The 19598-nt window shown below is 36.7% G+C and overlaps 1 protein-coding gene across 4 annotated transcripts; it reads left to right on the forward strand.

The window, feature by feature from the left end:
* The first annotated feature begins 5616 nt into the window (after positions 1-5616).
* Positions 5617-9777, forward strand: LOC127069845 (uncharacterized). Of its 4 annotated transcripts, none has more exons than XM_051007413.1 (6): positions 5617-6792; positions 7144-7353; positions 7439-7647; positions 7791-7839; positions 7953-8216; positions 8370-9777. In XM_051007413.1, exons 2-6 carry the CDS (start codon positions 7276-7278, stop codon positions 8784-8786), a joined length of 1017 nt encoding a protein of 338 aa, XP_050863370.1. In that variant the 5' UTR covers positions 5617-6792; positions 7144-7275; the 3' UTR covers positions 8787-9777. The 4 variants fall into 4 exon arrangements, with proteins under 4 accessions (XP_050863370.1, XP_050863369.1, XP_050863371.1 ...); XM_051007412.1 differs by having other exon boundaries at positions 7252-7353; XM_051007414.1 differs by having other exon boundaries at positions 5617-6591; positions 7252-7353.
* The last annotated feature ends 9821 nt before the right edge of the window (positions 9778-19598 follow it).

A 19598-nucleotide genomic window follows, 5' to 3' on the forward strand; every position in this document is an offset into this window, starting at 1 on the left:
CGGGAATACCTTTTACGTTCGAGAATACGATCGTTGTTCGATGCTTTGCATTCGATCCTCTCTTGCAGACGAACCTCGTCGAGCTCTTTTTAGAGTCGTTGAATCTTTGATTTTACGAGGTCTCGTTAGAACCGCTTCATGTGCCTTGCTTCTCCTTTCGTGGATCTTCTTTTGAATTACGCGAGGGTTTTCTTTCAGTAATTATTATATAGATATGAAACTCGAAAACAGAGATAGAAAGGAAAAAAGAAAGAGACAAATATTTGAATCATTAGATAGTACAATGTGATTTAATAATTAAATTATGCTAACGATTGATAATAACGGAATATCATGATAATAATTGTATCATTATTGAAATCATTTCGAATTCATCACGTATTATTATTGAAATCACTTTGATCGATGAGGTTTTGTACGTGTATTAAATGAATATACTGATTTGTTATTTCAATATTTATTTCGTTTGAAAATTATTATAGTTGATAAGAATTTACATATCTTTCTTTTTTTTCTTTTTTTAAATAATCGACGAAAGATCGAAACGATAGAATCGAATCGTCATTAAAGTAAGTCGTTTATGTACACGATCGAGTTAATCATCAACTAAAGAACGGTTTGGCATTCTCAAGAGTCCACGACAAGCCGTCGACAGTGTGCTAAGCCTTTAAAGACTCCTTCGTTGTCGAAGCTTCGAAGTCACATGGGGAAAAAGTGTGGTAGGCGTAGAGAAAGATCGCCGATTGCGTTTGTCTCGTCGAGCGAGACGCGACGGCGTGTTCGCCATTAATCAAGCGAAGAAAAGGACAAACGATTACGCCGACGTCTCGTTGCTTGAACGTGATCGCCTTCGAAAGCTCCAGACCCGATCGATGACGAATGAGACTTGACTCTGAGAAGGGAAGAAATAGATACCTATACATACATACATACATACATACATGCATATATATATATACACACACACATTTCCTAAATATTCATTAACCCAAACTTTTTCATCGCAAACTTCTTTCAAATAATAAATGACAAATTTTGGATTTATTTAAATTTCCATGAAATCATATTTTTGTCATATTAATTATCTATGAAGTAATATCTTGAGCAAGTTGAAGCAAAAATAGACATTGATTTAACAAAATTCATGTTTGTCGATCTTATAATTAAGAATAATTTAATATAGTAATATCTCTCTCTTTTTTCTTCTTTTTTTTTTATATTAATTTTGACAGTCACTCTTTAAAACATTATTCCTAATTGTAAGCTTTATCTTACTTTTGGTTTCTTTTTACTAATCGCAAGGAAGAACGAAAAAGAAAAGAGCAAGGATTTAAATCCGATCGAGTCGAGCCTTGCTCCTGTCGTGATCGACAAAGATCGATGATCCGAGGTCCATCCTCTACTCTTCGCGATAACTTTTCACTTCTCTAGTCGTGTTCAAACTCGTTAGTCCTGTTGTATTCTCGATCATGGCCAAGGATAAAAGATTACCAGACCTTTACGTTTGACCGAAAATAAATCGTTTTCTTTTGTTTCTTCTTCTTCTTCTTCTTCTCTTTCTTCTTTCACATTAATAAATTTCGTAATAACCAGCGATTCTGTATGAATGAACGTGAATTCTTTTTTCATAAATTTTCAACTTCTTCTTTTTCATCAGAAACTTATTTAAATTGAATATTACAAAAGGTTTTGTAAATCGAATAAAATTAATTAGATTCATTCATTATTTAACATTTATTTCCAATATCCCATAACAAATTTAATAACTACATTATTTCCAATTTCGCTCTGGTAATCTTCTCTGGAAAGGAAGGTTTTTTTTACATACGTAATTTAATATGAATATTATTAAAAGCATTATTCGATTAAAAGATAGGGACACATATTGAGAAAGAAAGAGAGAAGGAGAAAATAATAAAAAGTGAAAAAAGAAGTAAGAATAAATGGGACAACTTTTCTCCAACTCGCCATTACAATTCGACATGGCGAGCGTACCGCGCGGTTTGGTACTTACACGTCTTACACGTAATACGCGATGCATACACCTGTAATAACATCGGTGGGTTTACGGCGAGGACCTTTGACCTCGCTCGCGTTCGAGCTCCGCGCGCGAGGATGCGTCCGAGGAGAGGCCACGTCGGTACGTCGATTATCCAGTCATTTTCCCAGGCTTCGTTCGGCCGCTATACTATAACCCTCTCTCTCTTTCTCTCTCTATCTCTTTCATCTTCCTCGTATCTCTTTCTTCCTCTTGCAGTGTCGAGCTGGAGAACGTTACGAGAATGACGTACCCATACGAGCTAGTGGAAGTCCGTCAGAGCTATTACATTCGGACTTGAGAAGAGAGAAAGAGGGAGGAAGAGAGAGGGAGAGAGATAAAGAGAGAAGGGCTGGAGAACGCGAAGAACGAAGTGTACAAAATAAGAAAACGAAAAAAAAGAAAAAGAAAAAAAAACGAAAGAAAAGGAAAAGGGACGGCTTAGTGGTACTCTCCTTTTCTTTCCATTATCTCTTTCTCTCTTTCTCTCCTTGAAACGAAGAGAACGCATACGATCTTGCGGGTGTGTGTAAGAGAAAGAGAGAGATAAAGAAAGAGAGAAAGAAAGAGGGAGAAAGAAAGAGACAAGAGACGAAGAGAAGGGAGGAACTCGTCTTCTCGGCATGCACATTAAGAGGTCACGCTCCGGCAGGTGGCGGACTCGTGATTCACTCGGTCGCTCCCTTCGAGCTAGGTACACCGCGAGGAGACCATTCTCACTCACACGAGCGAAATAATTGTCAAGGAGATATCCCTACTCCTTCTGCCTCTTCTTAAAAAGAGTAAAAAGGTTTCATCACCGTTTATCTACTTCTGAGTGAGTTTCTCTCTCTCTCTCTCGAGTTATCTCTAAAGTAATCGAACTATCGAGGATCTTAAATATCAAGTATGATAGCAATCATTTGCTTCGATCTGACTCGGATGATTTTTTTTTTCAAATATAATCAAACGCTACGTGTACATACAAGCGTGGGTAATAAGAGAATTTTTTTCTTTTCATTCTAACCAGATTAGATTTAATTGTCATACTTTGTCTTCCGTCACGCTTTCTTAGCAGCTCTAATTCGCGATCCAAAGGAATACTTTGAATGGTATCGATTACTTTGAAGTATCTTTCAAAGTCTCTTGCTTTCCAATTTCCATCGTCTTTCACTAGTATTTTCTGTTTGACCCTACTACTCTTTAGTTCTTTACCTCCTTATCCCTTTCTCTCTGTACGACGACACCAACGTCCGTGTGTGCCCTCGAGGTCTTACCGGGAGCTCATAAATCTTCTTAAATATCTTCTCTATCTGTTGAGCATCCGAGTACGTGCGGCTTGGTATTACTCTCTTTCTCTCTCTCTTTCTCTTTCTCTTTCCCTCTCTCTCTCTCTCTCTTTCTCTCTCTCTCTCGTATTCTCAGCCTCTCACGGAAGGTAAAAGACCGTGGCAGGAGTCGCTGGACAGAACACAGCTGCCGCTTAACAGTAGTTGTAATGGGCATGCAGAGTGCGCGGGAGTGCAATCAGACTTCATCTCGTTGCGAGGCTTCTGAACTGAGAGCATACATCACGAGTATCCGTGTGTTCCTACGAAGCCTGTCACGAGTACTTCGTTCATTGTTTCTGCTTTATAACCCGGAGCCTCTTCGTTTCTTTACCTCCTCCTTCACCTCCTCTTCATTCTTCTCCTTCTTCTCCTCCTCCTTCTCTTCTTCTTCTTCTTCTTCTTCTTCATCTTCATCTCCTTCCACCACTTCATCGTTGTCTTTGTCTTTGCCCGACCTCGCTCCATTTTCTACCCTTCTCCCCGATTCCCCATCTCTTTCACTCTCGGTGCAACAACGCATCAACCAATATATAGACGTTTAACCTCCTTCGTGCACGCAACAATTTATTTCGTAACGTAAGATTATTCCTACGATTACTTTATAACACCCGACGAAGAGCTATCGTTCCTCGAATTTCTCTCGCTTAACATTCTCTAATGACATAAAGAATATATTCTTTGCGATAATAAAATCGTTTTATTCGACATTTTATTCGGAACTTTGAAACTTGAAAATTAAATGCGAATACATGTATATTCATAAGAGCGCGTATAGTTCAAGGTAGAGGTATATTCTCCTCCTCTCTCTCTCTCTCTCTCTCTCTCTCTCTCTCTCTCTCTGTTTCTCTTTTTATTCTTATTCTTCCTTTTCAAGGCTGTTCAGAAAGAGACGGAGAAGGCAAGAACAGGAACAGACACGGTTGCAATTGCACCGCTCACGGATCTCTCTTTCACTCTAAGGTACTTTCCATTCCTTCTCTTTGTATCTCTATCTTCTTTTCTCTTTTCTCTTTCTGGTCATCTCAGCTTGTCTTCTTCTTGTTCGTCGTCTCTCCCTTTCTCTCTCTCTCTCTCTCTCTTTCTCTCTCTCTCTCGAACCTCTCGGCTCGAACAATCATGGACCGGCGTAAGCACACGATCGTGGCTCGTCGCGCGGCACGAGCACGCCGTCAGAGGTTGCAGCTGTGCCTGGTCTTCTCCTTCCTTGCTCTCTCCAAGTATCCTCTCCTTCCTCGGATTAAACTCCTCCTTCTCTTTCTCCTCCTCCTACTCCTCCTCATCCTCATCCTCATCCTCCTTCTTCTTCTTCTTCTCCATATTCTTCTTCTTCTTCTTCTTCTTCTTCTTCTTCTTCGTCGTCGTCTTCGTCTTTTTCTTCTTTTTTCTCTCTTCATTGGTAGCCAACGGTTGCTTAAATCGCGAATGCTACACGATCGAAATGATTTCGTACATCGATAATCTGTAGGATTTATCAAGTTTATTTAAATTATACTTTTAATAGTCTTTTATTCATTTCTTTTTTTTTCTTTTTTTTTGAGATATCATTGTCCTCATTCGATTTGTTTTTTCATCGTACTTGTATTAATATTCTTTCGTTGTTCGATAAATTCCTAAAGGAAAATGTCTATCAAGTTTTTCATGATTTACGTTAGAGAATTTTTTCATCTATTTCGTTAAGAGAAAGAAAAAGAGAATTAAGTTCGTAAAACGAGGTGAAATCGAATCGTGATTACAGGCGGAGCTGGCCGATGTTTCGAGCACGCCTTTGAACCCGGAAGTTACCATCCAATTCGTGCAGGAATCCCTTCGAACGAACTTTTCTCTCCTCCGCCAATCTTTCTATCATAACTGCCAAAGTTTATAAAACGTCAATCGACCGAATCATTATTATCCAATATTCATTATTTATTATTCTTGTCAAATTTAGCGTTAGTAAATTATCTGTAGTAATTTGTATGGAATATCTAGAATAATAGTAATCATAAAAATATAATTGGATCAACGTGTTACTTTATGCAATCAATTTTTTATGTCGGTAAATTATATCAGAACTAGTCGGTACATTTTACAATTAATTTATATATATAAATAATCTCGTAAAAATATTATTCATTGTGATACACCGATGTAATCAATATTTCCTTGAGAGCAAACTAATCGCTCTACTCTAAAGTAGTTTCTAATCACCGTCTTAGTTTGCTTTCTCTTTGAACATGAGTCTGACGGGTCGCTAAGGAAATTCCGCACATATTCTGCGGATAGATCGTGGAACGATGTAATTAGGAGTACGGGGAAGATCGTAAAGAAAAGGGGTGAATGTAATACGAGTAGCAAACGTCTCAACAACGATCGTTACATCTTGTCGCCATGGATAATTGCTTCTGTGTACGCACGTAGACGTATAAATCTGGAGAAATTACGAGGGGTGGAGAGGCGTCGACAGCATTGCAATCGTCGAAACGATTATTACATCTCACCGGTTTAACTCCTTCTTGTCCAATATCGATAAATTATCAAGATATACGAATAATACACGTGTGTATATATCTCCTCTTCGATATAATAGATATGAAACTAATGTCGATAATTCTGAGCTTTCGATCGATCAATTTATCCGTACCATCATACTATTTTCTTTAGATACTCTCTGATAATTATATATTTTCGAATAATTATTCGGCTATTAAATATTTTCCGCGTTAACTCACAAGAACGAATGAAAATGAAAATCAGAACATAGCAATTAAATCTTTTCGGATAATACGAATTTAATGAAACCAAATTAAAATAGAAGTTAAAAGAGAACAATTTAACGTGCAATCGTTTAATCATAATCATCGAATATACTAATATTAAATAATGATTAAATGTTATCCGATAATAAGAATTTTCTAAAGTTTAATCGATATCAAAATAAAATCGAAATCAATTAGTATCATTGTAAACATCAAATATATGTTATATAGGGTATGAAATAAAATGTAAATAAATGTGAACACGTGATTCTATCGTCGTAAACATTGAACGTATTCTCATTCTTTCTTTCTCAGCACCAGCTAATGCGTCGGAGAAGCTACGTAGCTTATCGAGTCTGTGCCATCTTCGTCGCGGACTAACACCTTGGGTGGCATTTCGTTTAGTTAAGATATCATTGGTAGATCTTGAAACCGTGCGAGAAGGCAAACCGTTTTGTCTCCTGTCACACGACCGCCAAGAAGGAGAGACTCCTCGCGAAGAGAAACCGTAATTTATATCACAGACTTCGCTATATACTCTCTCGGTTTAGACTGTGCTACCTCAAGAAGGATCGGCTTCTTCAAGATTTTCTTTCGATGTCATTCTGACTTATTGAAAAATTCATCGCATTTTTATTCTCAAGGACGTTGTTGCGTTCAATGATCTTAATATAAAGTAATCGTCCCGTTGCATCGATTTCATTATACCGTGAGTAGTACATCAATCTTTAATGTTTCAACTATAAATTCAATTCTTAAGACTCATTCGACTTAATTACGCCGATTAATTTTTCGACTCGATTGCAATCGATTCATTTCATTCATCGTCGAAATTGTTATCATCTTTCATCTATTATTCCTTCGTAATTAAGAAACAATTTTTTTAGCGCATATATTCGACGAATGCAAAAATATATATTTAATAATTATAAATCTTTTCAAAGTTTATAATTTACATACATACATATATTGAATCGTTCTGTATTCAATAGGTCCTGTATAGGTTTTTTTTTCGCTATTTCGTTTCTCGTGTAAACACATTTTTAAATACTGTCAATAGCCGATCGTTCTTGTTCCGCTTGAAAGTCGAACGAAAGCGAGATTGTAAACAAGATAGGTAGAGAAGATCGGATCGTCGAAGTCACCTATTCCATTGTTTACTTTCAAGTTGGTTAGACGTGTACGGAGCAATATGGATGCTGCGAATTTCACGTTGGAATTTACGCAATTATTAACGCGTTATACAACATCAAAAACACCGAACGAGAACGTAAAGTAGAGAGAATCTTTTTCATAAAGTTTTTAAAGAGAAAGAGAGATTCGTCGAACGAGGTGAAATCGAATCGTGATTACAGGTGGGACTCAACGAGATTTCGAAGGCACCATTGACCTCGGCAACCATCATCCAACTCGTGCAAGAATCCCTTCGTATGATCTTACCCGAACCATATGTACCTAATATAAGTGTCAGTGTTAATAAGACGCCACTCAATGATATTATTTTCAACACTCCGGATGCACCGTTTATTCAACGAACTAGTCTTAATGGAAATGGAATAATCAGGTTGTTCCAAATTTTTATTTTCTACAATTTTCACTATTCCTATTTATTAATTAACGATAACTTATCGACTTATCATAAGTCCTTGATTATTATAATTATTTTTGTGAGGATTTGTTTAAACAAGATTTTATTCTATCTATTAGCGAATGTACGGATGACTTATCAGATAAATTATCGCCTAAGAATAATAAGGTAAGACGTATTGGATATTGCTTTGGTTTCTTGTTTTTCTTTTTTTTTTTTCTATGAACTTAAAATAGGTTACAAGATAACTCGAGTGTTTCGTTTGAAATGAATTTAATTAGGACGAGTCCCCATCGAAGTTTAATTTAAAGGCTACAGGAAGATCTGATACCTTCGTTCAAGATAATAACAATTCGATTAACAAGGATAACGATAACAGTCCTATTATTACGGAGACTACTAAAGAAATTGTCGACGATGTCTTCCTCGAAGCTGAAGTATTGCCACATTATATGCGTTTAAAATTAGACACTTTACGTCAATCTGCCGCTGATCTTATTATGAAAATCGACGATATCAAAACGATAAACAAAGATCGTACACAGGTATAGTGAATTAAGTAATACAATCAATTAATCATCGAACAAATATTGTATAATATTATAATTATTTAGTTCTCGTCAACAGAACATTAAAATCCGTACAAACGATAAATTATATAAGAATCAGAAAAATGTCTGAATAAATTTTAATTGCAGTCGTCGATCGAAAAATCTGTAAAACCGATTCGTCGATTATCATCCATCGGAAATTACTCATCTGCTACACGTCCATCGATGTTGCGATCGGATCAACCATCGAAGAAAAGAAGATCGTTCATTACTTTTCCAGGGACGACACCCACGTCCTCGAGATTGAATAACACGGTGGTCTTGAATGAGAATCTCTCGAAGAGAAAAAGTACGTCTTCCATGTCGCTTAACGTCACGACTACGAACGCGATCCCGACTAAATCGTTAGTACCAAAACAGTCCAATGTTCGATCTCATTCAAATCTATCTTTGCCTGTCGTAAAAAAGTCACCCGTTAACGATGGTAGACCAGCGAAGAATCCAAAGTATGCGCACATTCAAAGTAGTATTCCTAAACCATCTAATATTAAGAAAAAGACTTAGAAAATTGTTTTGTTTATGGAACGTTTCATTTTTAAAACGCGCGTTTTTCGCATTTTTACTTTAATTCATATATTCTAATATTTAATATTTATTATTAGCGTTACAGTAATATGGTTACTCTTGACTTACAATAAGTAATTTCTATAAATTGTTCTATGGACAAAATGAGTACCTCCTATGATAGCGCTCTCTTTTATACTTTGAAAAATATTTCATATAACATAATAGAATGTAATGAAAAATTCTTCTGTAGAATATGCAAATGCTTCTGGTTTTTTTTATTTTTTATTCTTTCTCATGCACAGGTAGCATTTTTATATTTCGTATATTTTTTATTCGTTCCATTCGTGCTCATCTCCAACTTTTTCCATTCGCGTTTTAAAATAAAATCATCATATAGTGTAATATACCTTAGAAATGAAACGAATTAAAAAATTCGATATGTATTTTATAACAATGAAATAATTGCAATTGTAAGACTTATGAATAAGTGATTCGCAATAATTGGAAATATGTTTAGAAATGGATGAATTTAATTAAGGTTCATTTAAATTTTTATTGCAAAAGAGAGATCCCAACGAGACTTGTACCGTTGCCCATCAATGAACATATGTACACGTGATGTATAAGGTCGCCGTTATATTAGGAATAAGTGAACGATTACGTGCAATCTACGATGGCTGTTATGCTATGAACAGGTTTCTTTGTGTTCGCTTTCTACGACCGCCGGGAGCCATCATTTAATTTGAATTTCGCTCTCTCGTGCGCACGATATTTTATTAGAGCTTTTCAGGTCGAGGAAAAAGATATTTACATTGTGTCTCTTTCGTTGTAAATATTTGCATTATTCGACATTATCAATATATCGTAGGGAAATGAGAGATAAAATAATATATTGTAAATTAAATAATTTTCCAATAACTTTAAATGTATCGTAAAATAAGAAAATAATATAATAAGTATAATAAATACATATATACATATATACATATGTATACATATATATGTATGAGCGTGAAGGAATTGATTTAGCCAGATCGTTCGTGACATCGACCTCGTTAGTTCAGCTAGGGTTCTAGTTCTAAGAAAAAGTCTTTGTAAAGTTCGTGGAAGAGTTCTGTATCCATCGAAATCCTCTCTTTGGGAGGTCCAGACGATCGACGAGGTTGACCACCAGCAGTCAACCGGAACAACGAGAACCTTTTTTCTAACAAACTTGAAATATTTTTGAGGGTCTGCGGCTAACACAAATTTCGGCACGCGCTTCCAATCTCCACCTTTTTCTTATTCTTCTTCCACCTCCTCTTCTTCTTCTTCTTCTTCTTCTCCTTCTTCTTCTCCTTCTTTTTCTTCTTCTTCTTCTTCTTCTTCTTCTTCTTTTTTCTTCATCTCCCTTTATATTTCTTTCTCTCTCTCGGCTTGTCACCCGTCCATCAAGAGAGACATCACGCTGTCAAAGAGAAACGAAATAAGAAGAAGGAAAGTAGAAGCATCCTGGCACCCATAGACAATCAGATTCACGCGGCTGTTCCTCAGTTGGACCAACATCAGACTCCCCGTCGTTCCGTTTGTCCCATCGAGTTTTGCCTTCTTTCGACTCATCGCATGGCTCCGTCAAAAATGTTAGACGGATTCTATACGGATCGTTTCGTCATAGACGACGACATAGACTAGAAACCCCTCTACATATTGCTCGGTGATTCCTTTGAAAGAAACTTTAGAAAATTGTGTATTGTGGAAGATTTCTCTCGTTCAAAAAATATCTCATTAAATGACATCGATCGGTATCTATCATCTATGTATATATATTTTATTCGATAAAAACTAAGATTTCAAGATATTCAAAAATTCTTAAATACATGATTGCAGTTATATGGAATAATATATCATTGCTTTTATAGAATCCAAGTGTGTCTTCTTTAAAAATAAAAATTAATTTAGACCTTCTAACGAATCTATCTAACTGTCTATATTTTTTTTATTGCATTATATCCGATAAAAAGTACGATTTATCAAGATACTCAAAATCCTGAAATCGAAGATTTTACTTTTGCGGAGAATAATATTTTACTATATTGTTCTCGGATCTAAATAGTTTCTTTAGCTTTAGAAAGGAAAATAAACTTTGATTCAAGGATATATAATATATCGAAAAGCACGATTATTTTCTCAGGATTCGAAAGACTTGTTCCGAACGTGCTTGCCAATGTAAAAACGGTGTTTGACTTCGACAACGTTGTTATAGGATAAACTATTATTTTTCTAGGGAGAAGAGGGAGGAGTCGAGTAGCTCTCGTCGTAGAGGTCACACGAAGGTTTTACTCTCGAGGCTAACAAAAACAAACTTTGCCCGTGTTAGTCAATTTCCAATATTTTATCAAAGATATTACCAAAAGTTGAATCCTATGATTTTATAAAATCATAAGATTTAAAAGAGGACGCGAGAAAAAGAGATAAAAAGAAAGAAAAGGAGAGAGAACCACTGCATTCGAGTTCAGAATAGCAGAATACAAATGACACTGCAGAAGTATTGTGTCAGTAATGATGGGGTTCTCTTGATCGTCCATCCGCTGTCGGCACGGATTGTTTCCAACAAATTATCTCGATTATTAATGTTACAAAGGCGCGAAGAACGAGTCTACACCTGTCTCACTGCGAATCCAAGGGCAATCTACAGGGGTTTTCAAGTATTCTCCATTCTCTGTAAATGATAGTTGTTCTCTGCAACTCGTAGTTGAGCTACGAAAATCACAAATAAATAGAATGAAAAAATCTTCATAAAAAAAAGAGAGAAAAGAAAACAGAAATAAATAATGATCAAATATTTTGAGATTAACGAGTGATAAAAAAAAATAATTTATCACGAAAAAGGCACTTGTAATACGTTTTAAGGGGAGATAGATTTTTCATGTTGACTGGGAGTTTGAAAAATCGTTAATTCGCAATAAAGTCTCAGTCGGCTTGGACGGGGAGAATCAGAGACGTTATTATGCATGACGTCGTGAGATTCGAGCAAACTGTTAGGCTCCGAAGAAGGAAAGGAAGAAGAAGAAGAAGGAGAAGGAGAAGAATAAGAAGAATAAGAAGAATACGAATAAAAATAAGAATAAGAATAAAATGAAAAATAAGAATAAGAAAGAAGAGGAGAAGAAGAAGACGAAGAAGACGAAGAAGAAGACGAAGAAGAAGAAGAAGAAGAAGAAGAAGTAGGATGAGAAGGAAGAGGTTAAGGACCACGGAATAGCTGCAGTGACGTTCCACGTGGGAGGACATTATCTGCGACGTGTTGTGCCCGTTCGAGGCATCGGGACATCAGGACACACGGGTGCCCAGCGTGACTCCTTATTATTTGGCACGGCGGTCGTGCACACAGTGCCCCATGACGCGGCTCCAAGTCGTTAGCCACCATTCAAAATCACCTTAAGTCGCCATCAAGTAGCGACTATTTTGTCCTCCTCTTCCTCCCCTCCTCTTCCACCTTCTTCTGCTTCTTCTTCTTCTTCTTCTTCTGCTTCTTCTTCTTCTTCTTCGTCTTCTTCTTCGTCTTCGTCTTCGTCTTCGTCTTCGCCTTCTTCTTCTTCTTCTCTTTCCACGTCCAACTGCTTCTTTGACCACTCGAGGAATTATAATTTGTAGGATCCCTCGGGCCACGAGCTGCTGATTCGTCGAACATTTCTACCAAAGATTCTCGAAGAAAAAATTCGCGCGCTCGTTAAAGCAATAAGAACGAAGAAAGATCCCACCTAGCAAAGTTTTTCTTTTCTTTAATCGATAATGCTCGATGAACATGTATTAAGGTAAAAGATAGATAAATCGTATAAATTTATGATTGATAAAATGATACATATTTCTACGAGTTCGTTACGATATCGTTTAATAATGAATCTTGTGATTTCATTTAATACATGATAAACGTATGAGAAATACGAAATACGTATTAAACGAAAAGATTTTTGTTTAACGATAAGAATATTTTGAGAAGAAAATTTTGTAGGAAATAAACGTGCCATAAGCACGATTGATGAATATCGATTAACACCTTGGGTAAAGCTTGACAGTATCGCGTCGGTTCGTTTTCTTTGTACCTTTGGTGAGTTTCACGAGCAGAGCTATATCAACGACAAGGTTTTTACGATCGAAAGGAGTAACAGCAACAGCAGCAGGAGTGCCACGTTCGTCCGAAAAGTTTTAACGCTTTATCTCACAAACGTGGTCGTGAGGAGAGATCGGCTTGTGGACTACGGATCCATGGTCGGCTTCCTTCGGGGAAGATTTTTCTTCAGAAATATTCCATCGTCCGCTCGTAAAGAGCCGGTGAACGACCGACTGACTCGTACTACGCGCCACGTCGTAAAGAACTAAAATCTCATCGTCTTCGCGCTTTTACACGCGATATACGCGTTCTTACGATAGGAATATACGATACCGTTATTAATGTCTCCTCGATTACGTCGAAAAAACGTCTCATAGACGTCGATTCTATTCTCAATTAGACTCGTACATTTCCTATTCTTTTTTTAACCAAGCAAATCGTTTAATAATTTCATTAATAACACTTGAATTTGATTGTATCGATAACCGGAAAGTTTTGTTCTCAATTAGTTTTTAAAAAAGTATATAGTGAAATAGTAAATAGTACAAAGTTTTACTTTTTCTAAATCTAAAGATTTTATTTTGATTTTATTTGAATGTAGTTGCAAAATAATATTAATAGTAATGTTAAAAAGTATACGTTATAAAAATGTTTTAGAAATATTGGTATGAGGAAAAAATCAGTCATAGTGTGTTAAAATTAAATTCGTCGGACAAGTGAGATTATACGAATCCAATTTGACGATCTCTTTTTTCAAATGCCTGGTGTATCGTATATAGGAGTATAGGAGTATAGTATTTATAGCATTCAAAGGAGCGTAACGTAATCTTACGCGTGTACAAAATATACCACAAGGAGATCCATTCATCGGCAGAGTTACGTTGTCTCAAGGTACAAGACTCATCATTATTCGCTGATGAAGAGCATCGAGAATGGTGACGAGCAACGTGGAGTACGTTAAAACAACGCGCCCTTTCAGACTTTTTCCATCGTCATTACGATGAACCCTGAGAGTCATCCACGATGAGAAGAAGATAGAAGGGAGATCGAGTCTCCGAGTTTGCGCTTGGATAACTTTGAGAGTATAACTTTCAAGTTGGATTCGAAGAAGTCAAACCGTATTCTCGATTTCGTTGAAAAATCTCATTTTTTCGCATCGTCATCCCGATTAAATCTGCTTTCTCGAGAGAATGAGTTTTCAAATAGATTTTATTCATTATTATTATTGCCTAGTCTGTTAAAATTATAATCAAATAAATTTATTTTATCGAAATAAAATTTCAATGGAATATTTCAAAAAAATGTATATATGAATTCAATTAAAATGCAATTAATTAAAAATAATAAAAATGTTAGATATATTAGAAATTTTAAAATGTTAGGAATTTTTGTGTAACTTATCTCCAAGATATCCCTTTCGTACCTTTCAAAATTGCATACACCTGCAGCAGTCATTCCGACTATTTCTAGCATTCGTTTCGAATACCAAACAATGAAATTCGATTCGTTTTTCGATTCGAAATAGTCTCGTGAAACTCGTGAAAAGGTGGATGTTTAGTAGTCCAGCAGGTAGGATCTTCTTCTTAATCCGGCGTAACCGAGTTTCATGTAACCTTTTTGAATTCTTAAAGAAATATTCATGGTGAATACTCGTTAAACTTTCACGCTATCGTCTGTGATGTTTCCATGGGAATAAATAAATTGGATCTAATTTGGTCGGAATTAAAATCGCGGAAAGTGTCTTGAAACAGTTTTGTGAGATAAAATTAAAGGAGAACGAATTCTTCGAATGAGCTTGGAATGAATGAAACGAGGAAAACATTGAAGAAATATATATTTTCAACGAAAGGCAGGTGAATTGGTATGTATATATACATATGTATATATATGTATATATATAATTTGAAGATTCCTCTCGCTTGAAATAATCCGTTTTGGTTGGTCCATAACGTCGTTATTCACAATGTTAGCTAGTTCAGTGAATCTTCTGATCTCAATCCAAACGTTAATTCGACGCTCGCGGAGAATGCGAATTCTCGTACGAGTTCGCTAACCGGTACGAAGAGAATTTCATTTCGAATGAACAAACGGATACGTGGAATTAGTGGTCTGGTATCGTTCTTCCAAACCGAATGACAAACAAAATGGTCTTACTCGGATGTGTGCAATATCGATCCAATAGAACTCGCTTTGGATGGTATGTACAATGTATCATATCTTCTTCCACTCTCGTAAAACTACTTTGAGTATTGCCACCTGTGCACCACTGAAATCCGGTTATAAAAAGAGCTCGCTTAGAATGCGAGAGGGATATATATATATGTAGAGAGAGAGAGAGAGAGAGAGAGAGAGAGAGAGAGAGAGAGAGAAAGAGAAAGAGAAAGAAAAATGGCAGTTCACAATGACCAATGCTTTCTACACGAGGACACTAGGACCACCAAGAGCAAAGTTATACTCGTTCCTCGAGCAAACGCGTTTCGAATTGAAACCGAGCTCGATGGGGTTTAATTCATCTTGAAATCCCATGATTCATGCGTAGGTCCCATGAGAAAGGCAACGAGCCAGAAAAAAGATTTGTCTCCGCGACGGTGGCCAAGTCTAACAAAAAAGCAAGCTCTCGAGATATGGGATACTATGAAGTAGGTTTCCTTTCATTCGATCGAAGCAATTCGATTATGGCTTTCCTCTCTTTTTCTTTTACTTGAAAAGGAACACCGTGATGTTCGTTTACGGTATAGAAATTAAATTATAGTCTGACAAACGAATTCTATTTCGAGTTTCTGGTAATGGAAATATGCTTTCCGTCTGTCTACGTCAAATAGAACTTGTAACAATGGAATCTCGAAGATAAGTTACAGGTAGTGCTTCTAGGATTACGTAATGTATCTTAACCCTGTCATCTCCTTTAAGGTAAGTACATATATTACAAATGTGTTCACGGTAAATCTAATCTACGAGTTTAAAAAGGAATTCGTCATCGGTAAAAATTATTGTAAAACAATTCGAGAATAGAAAACAATTGTATTCTTCAGAGAATGATTCTTCAGAGTTTCTTCAGCGTTATTCAGCATTTTGAAGTATCGTATTTTAACGATTGTCATGTTATAGATATCTACGTAAATATACGTATGTAGGTATTATATCGAAGAGTTATTTTTGGTTAACAGTTAACGACGGCATGAATCTTCAAGGCGAAAGAAAAGAGAAGAAGTAAGAACGTCAATTAAACTTTCCAGTCTCTCTTTCTTTTCGTTTCTTCCGTTGATTAACTTTGGGCAAGAGTAAGAGAACGTTTTCGCGAGAACGTTGTTTCACCTTCTACTTACAATCCCGAACGTGTAGCGTCTTCTTTATGCGTTTCCGCGTGAGATGAAATCATTGCGATAATGAAGACTTCTGCTCTGTTTCTCGGCCAGTTCATGGATTATTCGGAAGTAATTCCTGAGTTTGTAGTAGGTAGGTGAGTCTCATCTAACCGTCGACGATGCTCGTAAAGAGCCCCAATTATTTCCGAACGATCGTAATAACGGCTTTATTTGTGGGACAATTTCGCGTCGGAGCTTGGCAAACTTACAACCTAGTCGTTCGGCCATATACCTTTAAAAACAGTAAGAAAGTTTAAACTTTGTATGCATCACGATTGCCGCCAGAAATAAAAATGAAAGACAGATCGAAGAACGAATCCAATTATTCTCGTTTTATCAAAGTATTTTCTCTTATTATCGACGATTAAAATAAAAAAAAAAAAGAGAGTAAAAAGAAATTTCATCTTTTTTCTTTATAAATTGTTCATAAAATTCACGTAGATATGTGTATATAAATATGCGCGCGTGTGTGTGTATGTGTGTATTGTTTCTCCTCTTTCGTACAGTCTACTTGTAATTATGTTTTATTATCTTTTTTTTTATCATTAAAGATTATCATCGTATTATCATCTCTTACTTGAGAAATTATTTCAGTATGAATCGTCAGTATCACATTTTATTGAATACGTTCTAAAATCGAACCATTTCCCTTAAGAGATACTTGACGTGGTAAGAAGAGAGGATTCTTGAGATCGAATTTCGAGAAAGAACGAGGAAGAATTCAGGCGGGAATTCTCTTGCGACGAAATACGATTCGAAAGACAATGGAACGCTTAAATTCGCAAGAAAATCGTTGGATCGAGGGAAGGTGTTATCGAACTGTTCGATCGAATAGCCCATTATATGCAGATATCGCTGAGGGATATCGAAATTCACTTAAACCGGATATGGTATGACTGTCGTTACTGAAATTAACCGGCGTGTAATCGTTTCGTTGCAAACTGTCGAGACTTGAGACACCTTAAACGGCAGACTCAGAGGTGCGAAATCTGCGTGTTTCTGGGACACTCGCATTACTCTTCGTGACTCGGCTTGCAGGGCAAGGTGCGAAATCCATATTTGGTGGCGCTTCGATAAATCTGCTCGCGAGAAAAGAATTCTCTTCTTACTTTCATCTTCGACATTGTTCTTTTTCTTATTCTCTCTGTTTATTACCAGCTTGCATCGACAAATCGAGTGCATCGATCTTTTTCTTCCTTTCTCATTCGAAAAGAAAAATTTGCAAAGGATATAATCCGTTTTTTTTTCATTTTATTTTTATTTTCCTTTACTAATACACGCATATGGTATACTTACTTCGATGAAGATTCGATAAAAAAATTTACCCATTTCATTTTATCTCGCTCTTAGAAAACGTATGTTCGAAGATGTCATCCATCAATGCTAACAAAAGTACAGTAAACTCACATCAATGATGACAAAATGATGACTCCAGTAATATGCAGAAACATCCCTTGGATCATTACGGTCGTATAGAAATTCGTAGAAGATTTCAGCTTCCTCCTGTTCGTACCACCTTTATTGAAATCCGCGAACTCACCGAAAGACGTGCTAATGAGCAAGACGAAGCCGCTGATTACAGACCAGCGGAAAGACGGCTGCATCGTAGCCGTAGATCGAGGGAGCCAATGGCGAAACTGCCATTGCCGTTCCGCAAAACGGGTTAAGTGGTAAAAGAGGACCACCTAGCGGGTACTCGCTAAATCCTTTACCTTTTCTTTACCGAAGAAAAAAAAAAGAGAATAGAAGAGTACTTTTAGTTGGCAGATGTCTCCGAAAGACCAAGAAGACGACGTTGATATTCCGAAGAAAGTGTCATAATCTCGAAGCTTTACCTTTCTGACCAGCTGTCCAATTTACCAAAGCCGCGAGAATTCGCACGTAAATGGAACTCCGAGAACTCTAATGCCTCACCACCCTCAGATAGCGTAGCTTAAAGTTTAAGATATGTACGAAAGTAAAATCCTTAAGGGCGGAAGAAGCTTGCAAAGGCGTTGAGAAGGAACTAATTTAATGATCTGTTCGCACGGCTACACTTTTTTGTAAAATTTGAGACTCTTAACCGGGCTGTTGGATTTGTTAAGGAAAGTTTGCAAATGATTGAAAGTGGAAAATGATGAACGTGGAAAAGGTGTTAAGTATTGGTTCAAAGTATTCGAACCACATCGCCGAATCTTTTCTTTTCGTATCTTTCTGATATGTATAGCGTATAACTTGTTCTTTATTGCTACTTTATAAACAATTAATCGATAAATCACTATTTTCTAGAGTTAAATACAAATGTTATCATTGTAGTTTTAATTTGTGCTGAAGATTATTTTAAAAAGAGAAGGAGAAAGGGAGAAAGAGAGAGAGAGAGAGAGAGAGAGAGAGAGAGAAGAGAGATCATGAATGTCAGAAAAGTAGGAGGAACAATCGGTAGCACTAGTCCATTCAGTCGCGCCCTATTCGAGCCCTTCGTTCATTCACACCCGACAATCTTCAAAGGCACGAGTCAAGACGCTTTCCTAGTAAGAATAAAATTTCTAGAAAAGGTAGAATCTTTCTCCTAGGAACTTACTACTACCGGTTCGATTTTCAGCACGTGGAAAAAGTTCTTTTAAAACCCTTTTCTACCTCTGCCAATCTATTCGAGAAAGAACCTCTGAAACTCGCCTAGAGTCCATTGAGAAATTCATGGAAAGGTAGGTACAATGGCCGACGTAGAAATTCGCTTTTCTTGTTACTTCGGCTTCCACGTTCCCTTTGGCAACGCCTATCGTCGTGCTTATCTCGACAAATCTTTCTCCTTCTTCTTCTTCTTTTTCTTTCTCTAACTTTTATTTCTATTTTTTCTTCTTCTTCTTCTTCTTCTTCTTCTTCTTCTTGAAGAAAAAAAATATTAGCAAGTTTCATTTGAGACTAACGTGCAGACCACGGTAGTAGCAGCAATTTCATAGCAAGCATTGACTGCGGTAAGGCGACACTTGGCTCGAATGAATTGGCAGGAAGCCCGCGTCGCTTAACTCCCCCTTTCAATGAGATTATCATCGGTTCTTGGGTCCTCTTCTACGAGACACCGACTTCATTCTCCATTGTCAAGAGCTACTATACGAACGAGTTCCTCGACTATTCCCCGATGCAAATGGCTTCTACGAAAGTCTCGAGGACGTCTCACCGGACTCGTAACGCTTAACTTCGAACAACTTCGACTATGCGATCTCTTGTGGTGATGTAACTGTAGCTGTCTTTAGTAGAAATTTCTTTCATTTTCTTTCTATCTATATTCGAACACTTTCGTTCTAAATTGCAATCGACAAAAAAAATCGAGAGAGAGAAAAAAAAGGATAGCAGCTGTTATCAGTTATCATTGTA

The sequence above is a fragment of the Vespula vulgaris genome, chromosome 16 (genome assembly GCF_905475345.1).
Source record: "Vespula vulgaris chromosome 16, iyVesVulg1.1, whole genome shotgun sequence".
Classification (NCBI taxonomy): domain Eukaryota; kingdom Metazoa; phylum Arthropoda; class Insecta; order Hymenoptera; family Vespidae; genus Vespula; species Vespula vulgaris.

Coding starts and splice junctions, on each gene's coding strand:
- LOC127069845 (XM_051007413.1), top strand. CDS start 7,276: ATGGATGCTGCGAATTTCACGTTGGAATTTACGCAATTATTAACGCGT. Junction 7,354..7,438: donor CAAAAACACCGAACGAGAAC/GTAAAGTAGAGA, acceptor TCGTGATTACAG/GTGGGACTCAACGAGATTTC. Junction 8,217..8,369: donor TAAACAAAGATCGTACACAG/GTATAGTGAATT, acceptor TTTTAATTGCAG/TCGTCGATCGAAAAATCTGT.